This window comes from Pelophylax lessonae, assembly GCF_965119305.1.
Source record: "Pelophylax lessonae genome assembly, chromosome: 3".
Taxonomy (NCBI): domain Eukaryota; kingdom Metazoa; phylum Chordata; class Amphibia; order Anura; family Ranidae; genus Pelophylax; species Pelophylax lessonae.
In genome coordinates, this window is record NC_138770.1 from 194,335,072 (window position 1) to 194,352,751 (window position 17,680).

The 17,680-nt window shown below is 44.2% G+C and overlaps 1 protein-coding gene across 3 annotated transcripts in view; it reads right to left on the bottom strand.

The window, feature by feature from the left end:
- Nucleotides 1-17,680, bottom strand: part of ARHGEF4 (Rho guanine nucleotide exchange factor 4) — a 237,609-nt gene that overhangs the window by 8,432 nt on the left and 211,497 nt on the right. For all 3 annotated transcript variants that reach the window (XM_082252193.1, XM_082252195.1, XM_082252194.1), the window contains 4 exons: nt 12,947-13,126; nt 10,696-10,887; nt 5,674-5,853; nt 3,073-3,305 (listed from right to left, as the gene is read on the bottom strand). In XM_082252193.1, the coding sequence (XP_082108319.1) occupies nt 3,073-3,305; nt 5,674-5,853; nt 10,696-10,887; nt 12,947-13,126 (785 nt within the window). The remainder of the gene's footprint in view (nt 1-3,072; nt 3,306-5,673; nt 5,854-10,695; nt 10,888-12,946; nt 13,127-17,680) is intronic.

Below are 17,680 nucleotides of genomic sequence, written 5' to 3' on the forward strand. Positions count from 1 at the left end.
ACAGGACAGAAGTTGCAAGCGAGGATGAATCTGCACAGACATACAATCAAAGAACATAAAGAAGATAGTTTCTGCACACCTGTGGGACATCATTTTTCACAACCGGACCCCACTATAGAAGACCTCAATGTTTTAGTTCTTAAAGGGAATTTCAGAACTATCCAGGAAAGGAAAACTTTTGAATTAAGAATTATACTTTTTGACACAAAAAATAACGGCTTAAATTTAGATATGGGTTTCCTTACTCATTATCCCACAGTTTTACGACCCCCTCTGTGACTATCCCCCCCACCTTCCCCCCTGTCTTCAGCTCTCCCTCTATCTTATCTCACAGTCACTAACTATGCTAGTTTTATTACCAATGCCAGTTAAATTTGTATATGTTTGTTTGGTTTTCTCTTTTTTTTTCCTTTGGCTTAGAGATTTTGTGTTTTTTTACCATTCTGCTAAACATTTTGTGAATCAGTACTGCTTGGACCTTGAAGAAGTACCCCGAAAGCTTGTCCTGAAAAATTGTATGTTAGTGCAAATAAAAAAAGTATCACGGACAGTACTCAATTGTCTCTTTAAAACCTTCCAAAATGTAAGTTTGACCCAAACCATAGTAAGAGCTTTGAATACATGGTATCCCTTTAAATGTATAAAGTTTAAAAGCTCAGAAAATGTATCTCAGTAAAGAAGAAATCCTAGTGTAAACCTCAGAACATGCCAAGGAAGATATAAGTCATGCAACAAGTACCTGTATTCAGACCTCTGTTCTCTGCAGATTTGTAGGAAATACCCAATTTATGGAGTAGGAGTAAGGAGAACTCTGGGAAATCCTGACTACAAACTGACGACTGTTGCAATTGTAGGGACCCTTCCCAATGCTGTTGTGTTCCTAAGGCTGTAACCAACCTGAGCACCTACAATAAAATGGTGCCTAGCCGCACCTGTTTACCATTTTAGACTCTCCTGGTCTCAGTTAGTTGATTGCTTCTGCTAGTAAGGCCCCTTTTACATGGGCGTTCCTTATGCCCATTTTTCCTCTGTCCGTTGACGTTGACGGAGGAAAGACAGACACCAATGTATTTCTGTGGGCAAGGAGATGTTAGCGGATGATCTGACATGCTCTAAGGTCACCGGGTGGCCCGCTCCTCTGTTTACTTTAGCGGCAGGGCAGAATGACAGCTCTGCTTCTCCTGGTGCTGATTTGGAGCTGGCAAATGACAGATCCAGGTGATGTCATGGGATGACCCTACCCCTTTACTTTAGTGGTGGAGAGAATTGACAATGTAATTTGCTGCCCCCTCTGTTTACATGATCCTGTCAGTGGGGAATTTCCCGCTGACAGATGTAAAAATGGATTTACACAAACAGATGTAAAAACTGAAGACTAGATACGTTTTTTATCCGATTTCCTAAAAAAAAAAAAAAAAAGTGACTGAACGGAAGAAGCAAATGGACTCTCTGTGTGAAAGGAGCCTTTCTGTTGAGGAGAGACCAGTAATCAGAGTGGGATGCACAATCACCGCGTTAACGATTTTTATCTAACCAACCAATCTCTGAGGTCCTAGTTCAATGGTTTGGTTTAGGAAGATGATAAACATTTGGTCATCTTTCCAGTGTTCTGTCCCTCCTGGGCTTCTGTCTGGAGAGGATGACTGCATAGAAGGATCTCTACTTGGACCTTGCCTTGGCCCGGGGAATGTGCCTTCAGAACCACTTTAAATGGTCTACTACTACTACTGCTACTTTCAGAATAACTGTCCTAGTTCTGTGTTTATTTTTGGATATCCTGCACCCCAAAAATTTCTCTTCTAGAACCGAGTTTCACAATAAGAACTATTTCACGCTTGAGTTTAATTTTAAAGCAGCCTTAAAGTGCATTAATGCACCTATAGCGTTAATGAGCATTTAGAATGTGTTGTACACGCGTTCATGTTGCATCAGGCAAAACTTCTCAAGCACCCTGTGTGTTTTTTTTCTACAAGGCTACAATGGGAAAAAAATCACTTTTGACGCTTTGCAACCGCACCGTAAACTCACTCTAATCGTGTCTATGGTGTTTACAGTGCGTTTATGGTGTGCTTGTGGTGTATTTTAATAGATGTGAATGGAGGCAGTTGCAAACTCTGCAGGCAGCATTATTTTTTGTCTTGCTGCCGCACGAAGCAAGGCTAACGCTGCAGTGTGAACACCTCCATCTGCTCCATATTGTAACAATTTTGTGTGCCCTTGATAGGCATTCGGGAAGTGATAAAAATGCTACCCAACTGCCTATGTTCAACGCAAGTGTGAAAGAGCCCTAAGATAAGAAGACAAAGTGAATGGCGCTCAACTTATTTTTTCCCCACCATAAACCAAGAACCAGACCCTGGGATGGAAATGATAGCCTAACACAGTACTTAGGGGGTTATTCTGTATCACCCTAAGTGGATGAAGGCTACACAATTGCAAAAAAGTACATTTTTGGAAACTATGAAAATCCTTTCTAGCTGCAAACTGAAAATAAACTAGTGTATCACTTTATTAAAATGCTAAGCTGGTTAATGTATTCATCAAATATACTCTCTATTGAAATCAGTTCTTCCTGAAATTGGAGTGTGCCTCATTAAGACACGATCTTACTGCTCTGAAAGGAATGCTCTACAGATTTAATATTGAAGGGTAAAGTGGGACAGACGTATTCTCTGCTATATTAAAATTACAATTATCTTAGGTGCCTATTTTAAAGGCTAAGGGCTGCCTGTGATGTGTTTCTAACCACTGTCAGTCTTTACTGCACACTGGTATTCTGTATATGTAAACCCCAGCTGACTTTATGAGGAATCTCCCAATACGCAGACAGCTACAACCGCAGAGAAGCCAAGAGTGCATTCACCGACCTAAAGTTTCAGACTGTTCCATTGAGGTAAGTGCCTAGCTTGCCCCATCACCTTTATTTAAGACTTAACAGTAATTTATAAGGGTTTCAGGCATAGGCATTGGTCCTGAGGGCTGATTGCCCAAAAGGAATGGGACATTCAATTTAAACAAATATTTGTGATATAGGTAATAAAAATGGTATCATTTGATTTGCCCTGGACATACCTGTGCTGGGGGTTGGTATATTTGAGAAGCTCGGCAAGCTGTAAGGGATATTTGCAGATTTTCTGCACTGGTGTCAGCAAGAATCCATCCAGTGATATATCGATCATCTTCTGTACTAAGCGGCATGTCTCAAAGAAATAGCCATACTTCTTCACTTTACAAAGTTTGGAAAGTTCTGTGCAGGCGTTCGGATGGTTATTGCAATACTCTGAGTAAATCTGAAAATCTGTTTGCTGACATGTAAAAAAAGGCAGGCATATTAGAAAAACACTACAATGTAACTAATATTTGTAGCAACCACCAGTCAAATATACAGCACATAAATCTCATCTACAGTACAGAAAAAAAAGAATATATAAGTATTTATAATATGATGTACTAGGGAAAAAAATGTAAAAATTATAACCAAGTCTAATTGATAAATTACATTTTAAATGAATTTTAAATTCTATTTTATACATTTAATTATAGTTCCTAAACATATAACTTTTAAATTTATAGTCAATTTTCAATTCCCAGCCCACTCTAAGACTCCGAATGCTGAATGTAGATTGGTTGACTGCGTACTTGTGGTGCACTGCTTTGTTTAAAAAAATCTGACTCTGTTAAGAAGCAGATGACTGGAAAACAGCTGAAATAAATACAGTATATATTTGCTGTTACTGCTTCCCCCAAAACAGGAATTTCTGCTTTAAGGCCTGCTGCATTATTTTGGGGGGGAGAGGGTATCTGGTTTTTACAGGTACTCACTTCCACTTAGATCGCCTAGGGCAGGTAATCCAAGCAGTTCTCCCCCCTCCCTGCAGTCATGTCACAGGTCCCAGAAGACAGTGGGACCAATCAATATGCACGGTGGGCAGAAGGGGCAAGCTGTCACAGCCAGGTGCCCACAGTTAAGATGCCGGCACTGAGGACCAAAGACTGGTGTAAATAACGGCTCAGGTGAGCACATCGCTGGATCGGAGGGAGCTCAGGTAAGGATTGGGGGGTGGATGGGCACTGAACACAACCTTCAGCCTTTAGAACCATTTTCAGTTTATTTTGGAAGGTTAAAGAAATAATTCCAGTTTAAACCTAACTAACCTTATCAAAGCTTACCCCCTCCTAACACCTATGCTAATTAATCTGTGTAAAAAAAAAATAAAAAATGTATATACTTACCGGTACCTGTTTTAAGCACTGTCTCAGTCACATGCAGTGGCTGCAGGGGAGCTGGAGGAACGGCAACAATGGATAGATTATAGGAGCCTATGGGTGATATCACTGATCCAGGCTTTACCAGGCGTTGTTGAGCGTTCTTTTCTCTACCCTGCAGCCACCGCTGGCTGACACGGCAGGATCACATGAACAGACGGGGAAGAAAATAGGCAAGAATATAATTTTTTTTTACACAGATTAGTCAGCATAGGTATTGGGAGGGGGAGGGGGCATTTTAAGGATAGTTAGGTTTAAGCTGGAATTCTACTTTAAATTCTTCCTCCATTACATTCCATGTCATCACCCTTTTGTATATTCCCATTGCTATTTCAGCTGTAAGAGGTTAGGTCGTAGGAAAGATATGTGTCACAAACTGGAGATGCTTAAGGCTCCTTTCACACACTCCGTCCGTTGGACGGAGTCCGTTTTTCTCAGCGGGGGATCGAGCCGCCGATCCCCCGCTGAGCAGCAGGAGGACTGCTGTGTCTCCGTGCTGTGTGCGGAGACACAGCTATCAGTTCCCCATGCATCTCTATGGGGGAAATCGGATGGGAACGGACCGTCGGTCCGTTCTCATCCGATGCCATCCGATCCGCTGGACGGATGGAAAATAGGGTTTCCATCCGTCCAGATTTGACAGATCGGATCGGATGTCAGCGGACATGTCTCCGCTGACATCCGATGCCCCATAGGAATGCATGGGGGGACCGTTCAGATCCGCCAAAAAAACGGACAGGCGGATCTGAACGGTCCGCCTGTGTGAAAGGGGCCTAAGGCCAATGTAGGGATCAGCCTTGAGCCATCGCCACCTGCCGGTCATTACTTAGCACTGCAGCTCATGTATTTGCAGCAAACATTTGCCCTAATCAGAAAAGCTTTGTTCCTCCTGGATTGTTCATGCTTTAGGCGCCTTTCACACATGGGAGTCCGTCAGGGGACTCTGAGTTTTTCTCAGCGGGGAAAAGATCGATCTGCCGATCCCCCGCTGAGCAGGCGGATGGCAGCTCTGTCTCCACGCTGTGTGTGGAGACAGAGCTGTCAGGTCCCCGTAGTTCTCTATGGGGGAATCAGATGAGAACGGACTGCTAGTGTGAAAGGGGTCTAGGACTTTAGGATCAGTTTGTCAGCACCTGATCTGACCTGCTGTTCCTGCCACTACCTAATGATTATCTGTCTAAAGATTTACACAGCACTACATCTGCCCTGGCTATTATTTGACTATTGCTCCTGAAGACACATTAGGTGCACCATACTCCACGACAGCCACAAGGCACAAACTTCGAACTAGAAGAAAAATACAATGGAAAAATTATGGCTTGTATTCACATATAATGGCAAGGAGACCATTTTTTAAATGTGGATTTCCAATAATGACACAGTGAGGGGAAATACTCTAGAACTTACATACTGCAGAAAGCAGGAACCAATCTCACTCAAATGTGGAGCTTCCTTGTTAATTCGTTTTTCCAGGGTCTTCAGAAATTTCTTCTGGAACTTGTAGATGTCTTCGATATTCCCAAAAATAGTCCACAGCTGCTCCTCTGTGAACATGTCCGCTCTTTTACGACACTGCTTGATGTAACCCTTTCACAAATAGGAAAACAATAATTCAATGAATAATGGTACATTTGAATGAGTCTGCAGTTCAGCGACCATTACCCTCTTCTTATATGTGTACAGTATTTTTAAAATCACAATGTTGCAGCTTTTCACCACATGACCTGCTCATGACTGCTACAGCTAAATAATGTGATTTTTGACTTACCGTAAAACCCATTTCTCTGACGTTCATTGACGAACACAGTTCCTGGTATTGATAACTATTGGGACGTACTAAATCAGTGTTACACATAAGGGATGGGAACAACAAAAACATTTCCAAGGCAAAAGATTAGCCAACCAGGCAACAGGAGCTCAACCAAACAACTGGAGCCCACCTGAAAAAAACAACACACCCTCAAAGAGGATCAGGTCCTCTTAAACAGCAGCCTACAAAACCTTGCGGCTAAAAGAAGCATCCGCAGATGCCAACAAATCCACTTTATAAAACTTTGTAAAATTGTTCACAGACGACCAGGTGGCCGCCTTGCAAACCTGCGTCACTGACGCCTGATGACAGAAAGCCCAGGAGGCACTAAGCGAATCAGTAGAGTGTGCCCTGACAGGGAAAGGAGGAAACTGACCCCTGATGGAATAGGCCTTAACCACCATCTGTCTGATCCTTCTGGAAATGGTCGCAGAGGAAGCGGACAACCCTTTTTGAGGTCCATCCGTGAGCACAAAGAGAGAGTCTGACTTCCTGCCAGGTACACCCTAATTGCCTGGTCCACATCCAAGGCATGCAAGACAATTTCCTTTGGATGTTTAGGCCTGGAACACAGGGAAGGCAACACAATGTCTTCATTCAAATGAAAATCAGAGACAACCTTTGGAAGGAACGATGGACAGGGGCGAAGAACCTCCCTGTGAATCACTAGGTAAGGTGAACGACAGGATAAAACCGCCAGTTCTGACGCCCTGCACGCAGAGGTGATAGCCACTGAAAAAAGGCCATCTGGGACAGCGTAAGCTGGGGAATCTTCCAAATATTTTCAAAGGGAGGCTTTTGTAGAGCTGAAAGCACCAAATTAGGATCCCAAGGCGGCAACGGAGCCCGCACTGGAGGAACCAAATGTCGGACACCCTGAAGAAAGGTACGCACCAGGGAGTGTGTGGCCGAAGGTTGTTGAAAGAAGACAGCCAAAGCCGGCACCTGGCCCCTGATGGTACTCAAGGACAATTTCTGTTCAACCCCCCATTGAAGGAAGGTCAAGATCCGGGCCACCGAGAAGGAGCGAGGAAGAACCCCAAGAGAGTCAGACCACGCAAAGTACGTCTTTCACGTACAATGGTTGATCTTCCTAGAGGTAGATTTCCTATCTTTCAGCAGTGTAGGAATCACCCACTCAGATAAACCCCTATTTTTCAGCACCTGGTGTTCAACAGCCAAGCCGTGAATGCCAGCGACTGAGGAAACTGCCAAGGAACATCAGCGACCAGCCACACCAGATTTACGTACCAAGCCCAGCGAGACCAGTCCAGAGCCACTAAGAAGACTGGAATCCCTTCTGCCTCGATCCTGCGTAGAAGTCTGGGCAGAAGCTTGAGGGGAGGGAAGGCGTAAATCATACTGACCTCACGGGGTCACCAGCACGTCTGTGCCATCTGCCAGAGGATCCATTGACCGAATCACAAACCTCTGCACCTTTCTGTTCAGCCAAGATGCCAACAGATCCACCTCGGGGGTGCCGGAGACACAGCTGATGAAACACTTCCTGATAAAGGGACCACTTCTGCCTGTCAATTTTCCACCCCCGGAATGTGTACGGTGGAGAGGGCTGGAACAAACCGCTTTGCCCACCTTAGAATGCCGGCTACCTCCAGAGCTGGCATTCTGAGAGCAGGACACTTCTTGTGCCACCTTGGTGGTTGACATAAGCTATGGCCTGGGGCATTGTCCAATTGAATGCGCACTGGACAACCCTTAAGACAATCTGTCCAATGATCCAGACACAGTCTGATCGCTCGAAGTTCCAAGACATTCATCGGGAGTCTGGACTCTTCTAACGTCCAGATCCCCTGAGCAGAATGCTTGCCGAGGACGCCTCCCCTGCCGGACAGGCTGGCATCTGTGGTGACCACTGTCCAATACAAGAGGAGGAAGGATTTTTCCAGCTGAAGCGCTGGAGAACAAAGTCACCATATCAGGGACTCCTTCCTGCCCCAAGACTGCCCCAAGACTGTGGAGTCTTGTCCCAATTGGTAAGGAATTTCCCTTTGCAGGGACCTCATATAGAACTGTGCAAATGGAACCGCCTGGAAGGTAGACACCATCAGGCGAATTTCAGCCTGCAATTTCTAGAGTTTGTCCAGAGGAAGGAGCACTCTGACTAAGGCCGGGGTCAGAGTCAGGCCCAGTTAGTCCAGCTTTGTGGATGGAACCAGAGCAGACTTTTGAAAATTCAGAATCCAGCCAAACTGGACCAGCTGGTCCGCCAGCTCGGCAAAGGCAGGGGGAGCTGTTCCCCCTCCAGGTCATGGTGTAGGAGCTTAGCCCACTTGGTCAGAGTTTGCAACACTAGAACAAGGGTGAATACCAGCCTCATTGCTGAACCAACCAGAGTGTACATAGTGCAGGCCACAGCCTCCGCCTTTCGGTCAGCCAGATCCTTTAAGGCCGGGGACTCTTCAACCGGAAACATGGTTGCCTTGTTTAATCTGGAAATCGGAGGGTCCATCACCGGTGGGACAGTCCACTTCTTAAGAAGGGACTCCTCATAGGAGTAACGCCTAGTAAAGCACTTAGGGACCCCACAGGGACGCTTTGGTCGTCTCCACTCTTTAGCGACAGTTCTGTCAAAATAGGCAGTGAAAGGATTGCCGTTTTGGATTGCTTGTGAGTGCCACAGGGCACCTGCGCCTCCATCGCAGCTTCAGCTGTGTCCTCTATATTCAGGGTCTCACACACAGATACAATCAGTGCATCCATCAGCGCCTTTTCATGTGCGGTTGCATGGAGGAATCGTCCTCACGTGGAGGAATCATCTTCACTATCAGAGGATTCCAGGCGCGAGGTTGCAGACCCAGCATGGTTACCCACATCCGCGGCGGCTGAATCAGATTCAGCATCTAATAAGACAAATAAGCCAGGGGAAAGCAGGGGTTCTTTTTGCTAGCTCCTCGCCCACAAGCCACCTCAGGACACAAGGGACTCCAGGACCGCCGTCAGTGCATGGATGGATGATTGGGACCCGGAGGGCCCGTAGTCTCAGAGAGGGGATCAGGTGGGGAAACGTGCTCCAAAGACTCCATGAGTCACCAGGGGGACCCCACAAAAAGTGTAAAACACTGCTAAGGGACAACCCTCACCGGGCTGGCAATGCCTCCCGGTCACTAGGCACAAAGCACCAAGCGATCCTTAGCAGAGAGGGAGAGGACCCCACCATACTCTCCACCCACAGAAACAGGCACCTGCAGCCACCAAGGGAAATCTGCACTATACATTAGGAAGTAAAATAACCCAGGAGTCAGCACCAGGGAATCTGGAGGGGCTCCGACTGCCAACATCACCGTCCACAGGGCTCCACTGTCATGACCGCTGCTATTTCCAATGGCAAACCACAACAAAATGTGTATAGAAACACACAGGCTACAACAAAGTGCCAGCACCACGAGGCTTACAGGGACCCAGGAGGGAGTCCAGGCCTCAAGGACAGATCCAGGCAGGACGGGGGACCCAAGCAGGAGCCCCCACCAGGTACAACCCCCCCCCTTCCCACACAGTCAATTGTCCGATCACCAGCAGCGCACCCTCCCCTGGCCTCCATTGCCAGTTAGCACCCTGCCCCCATCCCAGGAAAGTGGCCAGACCATCCAAACAGCCCAACGTTGGGAAGGGGGGGGGCAGGAGAGGGGGGGACACCTACTCACCATAGCAGGAACCAGACTAGCACCGCTCCAGACAGAACCCCTCTCTATCAAAAAGGGGGGGCTGTCAGCCAGGAGGAACGCTGCGACTTGGGCCGAGACCCAGTCGTATGCGACCTCGCGAGGCATTTAATTCGCAGGCCAGCCCCCATCCAGTGGGGGTTTGTCGCAGCCAACCTAGCGTGGAGCTGAGGTCTGCACGCACTTGTTGGCCAGACTTGGGTGACCACTTGATCTAGATTATCCAGTCTTTTGCACAGTCCAGCAGTTGTTTGTAGATCTCACAGGAAAAAATCCAGGAGGAAACAAAATGTCTATCTAAACTAATTTGGCTAGGACCAAAGATCCCAGCAAGGAAATAGGCACTTACTCCTGACTTTGCATAAAAAAGTGGCTATGGTAGAGAGGGGGAGTATACCCCATGGGACTGCCCATAGGTGTAGCCAGAATTATTTTCTGCCTAGTGTCTTACTCCTGTAGGGGGCAGTACAACCCAGTGGTTATGAATATCAGGAGCTGTGTCCATCATTGAACGAAAGAGAAATTGCTTTGTGCATCTGAACAGAGAACAAGGCCTTATCTTTTCAGTATATTTGTATGGACCTGAATTATTGATATTGCCTCATGTTTACTGTTGTTAAGGCCTGTGTGGGGCTGGGTGGAGGAGCAGGTTGACATTGGCTGGATTTTAGTAATGCTTTGTTTATTGTTTAAGAAGAATGATCAATGTGGCATTCCAATGTAATGTTACTCTAGTATTACTTATTAATAAGTAATCACTGTGGCAATATGTGGCATTATCATTCTAGCATTGATGCCATGTTTTGCCAGTGGCATTAGGGCCCTCTAACAACTGATTTGTACATCTGCCAGTAGTATGCCATAAAACAGAATGAACAGTAATGTGTATTATCTCAGTACAGGTTTCCTTTAAACAGTGAATTAGGGGTAGTAATTTACCTCACAGATGTCCTTCAGGTGCTTGATGTAGTCCTTCTCTGTGTTTAGGATCTCGTTTATCACATTGGTTCTCATTTGGTCCTTGTTTGTTGGGCCAAAACCGTGACGCCTTAAGACATTCCTGGAATCCTGCTGTTTGTCTCCAGGCTTGCTGGAATAATCATCTACTGGTTCATCCTGGTTCACACGGAGCTGTGTACCAAACGAGCATTATTTTATAACTCAAGGGCAGCACTGGCTCATTCTCTTAATGCTAGGTATGCAGAATTGAAATAAAACTAAGCTATGCAAACTTTGGTCACTAGATGGCACTGTATGTAATAGGATGTATTGCGCAGTAAAACAATCTGTGCGCTGAAATACAAATATATATATATATATATATATATATATATATATATACACACACATACACAGGTGCATCTCATTATTATAATATCATCAAAAAGTTAATTTATTTCAGTAATAAAATTCAAAGAGTGAAACTCATAAATTTTATATAGATACGTTACACACAGAGTGATATATTTCAAGCATTTTTCTTTGAATTTTGATGAATATGGCTTACAGCTAGTAAAAACCCAAAATTCAGTATCTTAGAATATTAGAATATTATATAGGACAAATAAAAAAAAGAAAAGCATTTTTAATACAGAAATGTTGGCTTACTGAAAAGTATGTCCGTGTATGAAGTAAAATATGCACTATACCAATACTCGGTTGGGGCTTCTTTTGCATGAATTACTGCATCAAGGCGGCGTGGCATGGAGGCAATCAGTCTCTGGCACTCCTGAGGTGTTATGGAAGCCCAAGTTGCTTTGACAGCGGCCTTTAGCTCATCTGCATTGTTGGGTCTGATGTCTCTCATCTTCCTCTTGACAATACCCCACAGATTCTCTATGGGATTTAGGTCAGGCGAGTTTGCTGGCCAATCAAGCACAGTGATACCATGATCATTAAACCAGGTATTGGTACTTTTGGCAGTGTGGGCAGGTGCCAAGTCCTGCTGGAAAATGAAATCAGCATCTCCATAAAGCTGGTCAACAGAGGAAAGCATGAAGTGCTCTAGAATTTCTCGGTAGAGGGCTGCACTGACTTTGGACTTGATAAAACACAGTGGACCAACACCAGCAGATGACATGGCTCCCCAAATCATCAGGGACTGTGGAAAATTTTGCATTTCATTTGGAAATCAAGGTCCCAGAGTCTGGAGGAAGAGTAGATTGGCACAAAATCCAAGTTGCATGAGGTCCAGTGTGAAGTTTCCACAGTCAGCGATGATTTGGGGAGCCATGTCATCTGCTGGTGTTGGTCTACTGTGTTTTATCAAGTCCAAAGTTAGTGCAGCCCTCTACCAAGAAATTCTAGAGCACCTCATGCTTTCCTCGGCGGACCAGCTTTATGGAGATGCCGATTTTATTCTCCAGCAGGACTTGGCACCTGCCCACACTGCCAAAATTACCAATATCTGGTTTAATGATCATGGTATCACTGTGCTTGATTGGTCAGCAAACCCTATAGAGAATATGTGTGGAATTGTCAGGAGGAAGATGAGAGACACCAGACCCAACAAAGCAGATGAGCTGAAGGCCGCTATCAAAGCAACCTGGGCTTCCATAACACCTCAACAGTGCCACAGGCTGATCGCCTCCATGCATTGATGCAGTAATTCATGCAAAAGGAGGAGGCCCGACCAAGTATTGGGTGCAAACTATACTGTACATGGACATATTTTTCAGTAAGCTAACATTTCTGTATTAAAAATCCTTTTTTTTTTTTTATTATTGATCTTATGTATTATTCAAATTTTCTGAGATACTGAATGTTGGGTTTTCACTAGCTGTAAGCCATAATCTTAATAATAATTTAATAATAATTAAAAGGAAAAAATGCTTGAAATATATCACTCTGTGTCTAACGCATCTATATAAAATGTATGAGTTTCACTTTTTGAATTGAATTACTGAAATAAATGAACTTTTTAATATTATTCTTATTGTATGAGATGCACCTGTGTGTGTGTGTATATATATATATATATATATATATATATATATATTTTTTTTTTTTTTTTTGTTAAGGTAGGCCCTTTCTGCTAATATAAACATGCATCATGTATGACACATGGATGTTTCATTATAGAGATGAGGAGCTGATCCTTCTACAGGCATGATTGATATTTTCTATTAATAATGTACTAATAGTTTCACACAGTGATCATTCCATGACATTGATCGGATTCAATACTCACTCTGACAAAGCTTGCAGGGAACCATCCTTCACTGTCTAGGATCCTCCCCCACCACCACTCCTTGTTTGTGGCATCCATCACTTCAATGACACTTCCAGCTTTGAAGCCGAGCTCCTGGTCATCCATAGTGACATGATCCCACAGGGCTTCTGCATACACCACGCTGCCATCACTGATCAGCTGTGAGGAAATACACATTTTTTCCATCATTTTCAGTGTTCTTCACATATATTAGTTATGACACTTTTTGCCGGTGTATAGTCTCTTCCTTAAATAACTAGATTGTTATATACCAGTCAGATATAATTAACACCATTTTAGCCAGTTATACATTTTTACATATAACTAGCATAAGTACCTTAATCTGTCTTCATATTAGCATCCTAAAATCCTCTGCACTGCAGGTCTTAGAATGGGATATAAAAGGCTAATTAACACTCTGAGCCATTCAGGGCTGCTCTCTGTGCTTACTGGGCAAGGAGAGAAGAGGGATGACCTTATTGGTATCCTGCTGTGCCTTTTTTTTCTAATCACAGACTGGGGTGAGTCCCTAACAAGGCCACAATGTGCTACGTAGCAAGGTCCCAGATGTATAATCTGCTAGAAGGGCCTGGATTACAAGATTTGCTAAATAGAATTATAACACCTTTGGCATTAAACACATTTTTATTTGAACTGTGTATTTAGCTGTTTTCCTGGAGTTTGGGTTTAATCCAAGATAATATCATGTTCTGCCTTCCAAAAATGCCTCTTTAGGGAAGCACAGTCGCGTAGTGGGTAGTACTAATATCTTGCAGTACTGGGGTCCCTGGTTTGAATACCAACCAGGACAATTACTGCATGGAGTTTGCATGTCCTCCCTGTGCTTATGTGCTTTTCCTCTGGGTTCCTCCCACACCCCAAAGACATTTTGGTAAGTTAAATGGCCCTAGTATGTGTGTGATGGTCTAAAAATCCAGTCCTTGTTTCTTGAAGAATTATGTAATGTTGCTTGAACTGTTAGGCTTCTTTCACATGGGCAGTGCGCCCGACGGACTTCGTTTTGCTCAACGGGGATCGATCCGCCGATCCACGCTGAGCAGGCAGATGACAGCTCCGTCTCCGCTCTGTGTGCAGACGGAGCTGTCAGAGCCCCGCTCTCCTCTATGGGAGATTGGATGATAACGGACCTTCTGTTCATTTTCATCCGATCTTATCCGATCCTTCAGACGGATGGAAAATAGGGTTTCCATCCGTCCGGATTTCACGGACAGGATCAGATAGCAGCGGGTGTCAGAGGAGATGTCTCCACTGACATCCGCTGCTCCATAGGGCTGCATGGAGCATCCAATCAGGTCTGCCTGAAAAACAGGCGGACTGGATCGGAAAGCCCCTGTGAAACCTTGGTTGGTAGATTGTGAGTATGTATTGTGATTTCGTAGCAGTGATAATGGACACAGAGATGGGCATATACAGTATACTATATGTATATTTTATGCCAGACTATAAACTTGTTATTCGTTCTGCTCTGTTCTTAGCGATGTACTGCACCTGCAGTGTATTATGGTAGACTCCACGCACTAAATGCTGACTGTGCTGTACTGTCTGTTCAATTAGTATGTTGTGTTGGAAAACGAGCTAGTTGGCCTCGGGGAGCCAGAATGTAAAATCTGGCCCTAATTGTTCAGCTATGGTGTGCTGAGGTTTGCCTAATGATCAGCTATGTTCTGTGCTAGCACTAAAGCCTTCAAAACTGAAAACTGTGTGAAGCTCTGAGACTCAAGGGGCTTTCAGAAAAATGGAGATCCCTGCTCTGATTGAGACAACACAACTTCACATGCACACTACTTTAAAGTTGTTGTAAACCCTTACATATACCCAGTGAAGTGACTTGCCTCAGGTGATACACATAGATGAAATAAATCCTCCTACATAAGTTGTATCTGTTTATCTGCAATCTTCTCTTCTCTACATCTGTTCAAAGTGCTTAATTTATAAATCTTGTCTGAGAGTTAAGAGAAAAGGGGGCAGAGAGTTGAAGTTACACTCTGAGAGCTCAGTTAAGAGAGCCCTGAGAGCTGATTGGAGGGAAGGGATCCCCCCCCCCCCACATCTCACAGGAGCATCTGCTGGAGCTCCCTACCCTGTCACCATTTTTCTCTTAATGTCAGGAAAACGGGTCAAAAGCGACTCATGCTAATAGTAGAGGAACAAAGCAGCAGACAGGAATGACACATAACCCCTGTTCACACCAGTGTGGCTTTGAAATTGTGCTACTTCAGGGCAATGTTAAAGCTGCACATCAGTGAGATTTGCACTGCCGATTTCATTGCAGCTTGTGACTTTGTTTAACAGAAGTCTATGCAAGTCGGTAAAAAGAAATCAGTAAAAAGTAGTGCAGGAACCTTTTTCATAATTGCTGCGACATGAGTTGTGACAATATGAACGGTTCCATTGCCGGTGTTCTGTCGAATAGTGCATTCTGTCGGATATTTGCCTTTGACGATCTGCACATGCTCAGTAGGTAACATCACTCCAGCTGATCTATTGCTCAGCTGGGGTGATGCCAACACTGCAGTTGCACAGAGGCATTATCCGAGGAAATGCAAAGCGCAGAGGGAGAATCTAATTGTCAGATTCTGCCTCTCTCTCTCTCTGCGCATGTGGGAGACTTGAGCGACGTCACAGGCAGAATACTATTGTTGTTGGGCGGATTTCAGTGTGTTGCAGGGTGGATTTTGCAGTGCGAATTTGGGTGTGTTTCGTCACTCAAGTCTCACCCATGCACAGAGAGAGCGGAGAATCGGTGGCGCTGTGTGATATGCTTGTCACAATATCTGTTTTATGAGTACCCACTTGGTTTATTAATAAATGTTTTTAAACATTGCTTATGGGATTTCCTTGCTCTTTCCTTGGAATGTGTTTTTGCTGCTGAGACCAGTATATGAGAAGCGATCCAACGTCCCCTTTTAGGGCATGCCATTCATGAGAGAATGAGGCTTGGGGCTTGCTGAGGTGAGAGCGTAAGAGAGCTGGAGCCATTCTCCATCCCTGCTGGATTTGTCATCTGTTAAATGCTGATTTAGACCTCTTGAGTTGTAGGGTCTAAGGATTTGGTAAGCAGCATTATAATAACTTGGTGGTTGATGCACAGCAGCTGCATGAAGATTTTGCACACCTTTGGTGGTGGACTTTGATATTTCATTTGAAGGACTTTATTATTTTTTTATTTGTTTGTTATACACTATATATTTAATTTAGAAGTTTTCCTGGTAGCGGAACACTATTTTTTTCAATTTATTTTCAGTTATATTTGACTTTTGACAAGAATGTTTAGGCCACGTGGTAATAAGGCAATACAGGCATACCCCGTTTTTAAGTACACTCACTTTACATACACTCGCGAGTACAGACACAGCCTGGTCAGCTTGGCATGGCACTACTCCTGGTTTTTAACATTGGCGTCTATGGGAAATCTTGGTCAGCTTGACATGGCACTGCTCCCAAACCATAAGTGACAGGGATACCAAACTTAGGAAGCACCGAGAGGGGACCCAGGACTACAACATATCCTATTTGTGGCCGGCCAGCTTTCCTAGGTTATCTACCATGTTATAGTCCTGGATCCCCTTAACATGCTCCCCAAGCTTGGTGTCCTTGTCACTTATGGTTTGGGAGCAGTGCCATGTCAAGCAAACCAAGATTTCCTATGGAGATGGTGTATTTACATACATTGAGAAATGAAAAAAGGTATTGCTTCACTTTAAGTACATTTTCGTTTTACATACATGCTCTGGTCCCATTGTGTACTTAAAAGTGGGGTATGCCTGTACATATTCTTGAAACTAAAGCACAGATTTACTTTAAATTGATTTAGTAACTATAGGTCCCAAGCCGAGCAATTGGGCAGGGTTGAGGAAAAGACCTGCAGACCTACCTCAAAAAAAATTTGCCATTAAAATTTTATGGAAAAGGCTTTCAAGCACATCAGACATGGTGCTCAGAGAGCTGACTCATAGAACCGCCAAGAGTCAGAAATGACTGAACAGTCACATTCGACTTTTGGCCAAGTGATAGGGAAGGCAATAGTTATTTCTGAAATTATAGTACACATATCATTTATTTAAGTTAGAATTCATTTAGTAACTAAAGTTCCTAAGCCGAGCAACTAGGAATGGTTGAGAACACATCTGGGGACCTACTGCATAAAAATTTCCCAAGAAAATTAGATAGAAAAGGATTTCAAGCGTATCAGACATGGTGCCCTGAGAGCTGGCCCACAGAATCGCCAAGAGTCAAATATGACTGAACAGCCATACTCGACTTTTGACATGACAGTCCAGGCCAGGTGGTAGGAAAGGCAATATTTTTTCTGAGATTAAAGTGCACTGACTACCTCCCTTACCCTAAAGTTAGTGGGAAAAACATGGCTATGTCAGGGAGAGCCAGAGCCTTCGTCATTGGTATGGCACTAACCAGCTTTATCTGCCTGTATCTAACTCCACCAGAAAGGGATGGGGTGTTGCACTTTGTTTTCTTTATGCTATATGAACACATTACACACACATATTTAAGTTTACTAATTCTTTGACACCTCACCTCCTTCTATTCAGCAGGTGTTTTGTATAACTCACTATTGGTGATCAGTCATCTAAATACGAATACCTCGTTCCTCCCTTCTGGCCTTTGCTATTGTATTATGATAGATGAAAGTTCTGGAATGATTCTTAGGACGATAAGCTCAGCTACCAGTTT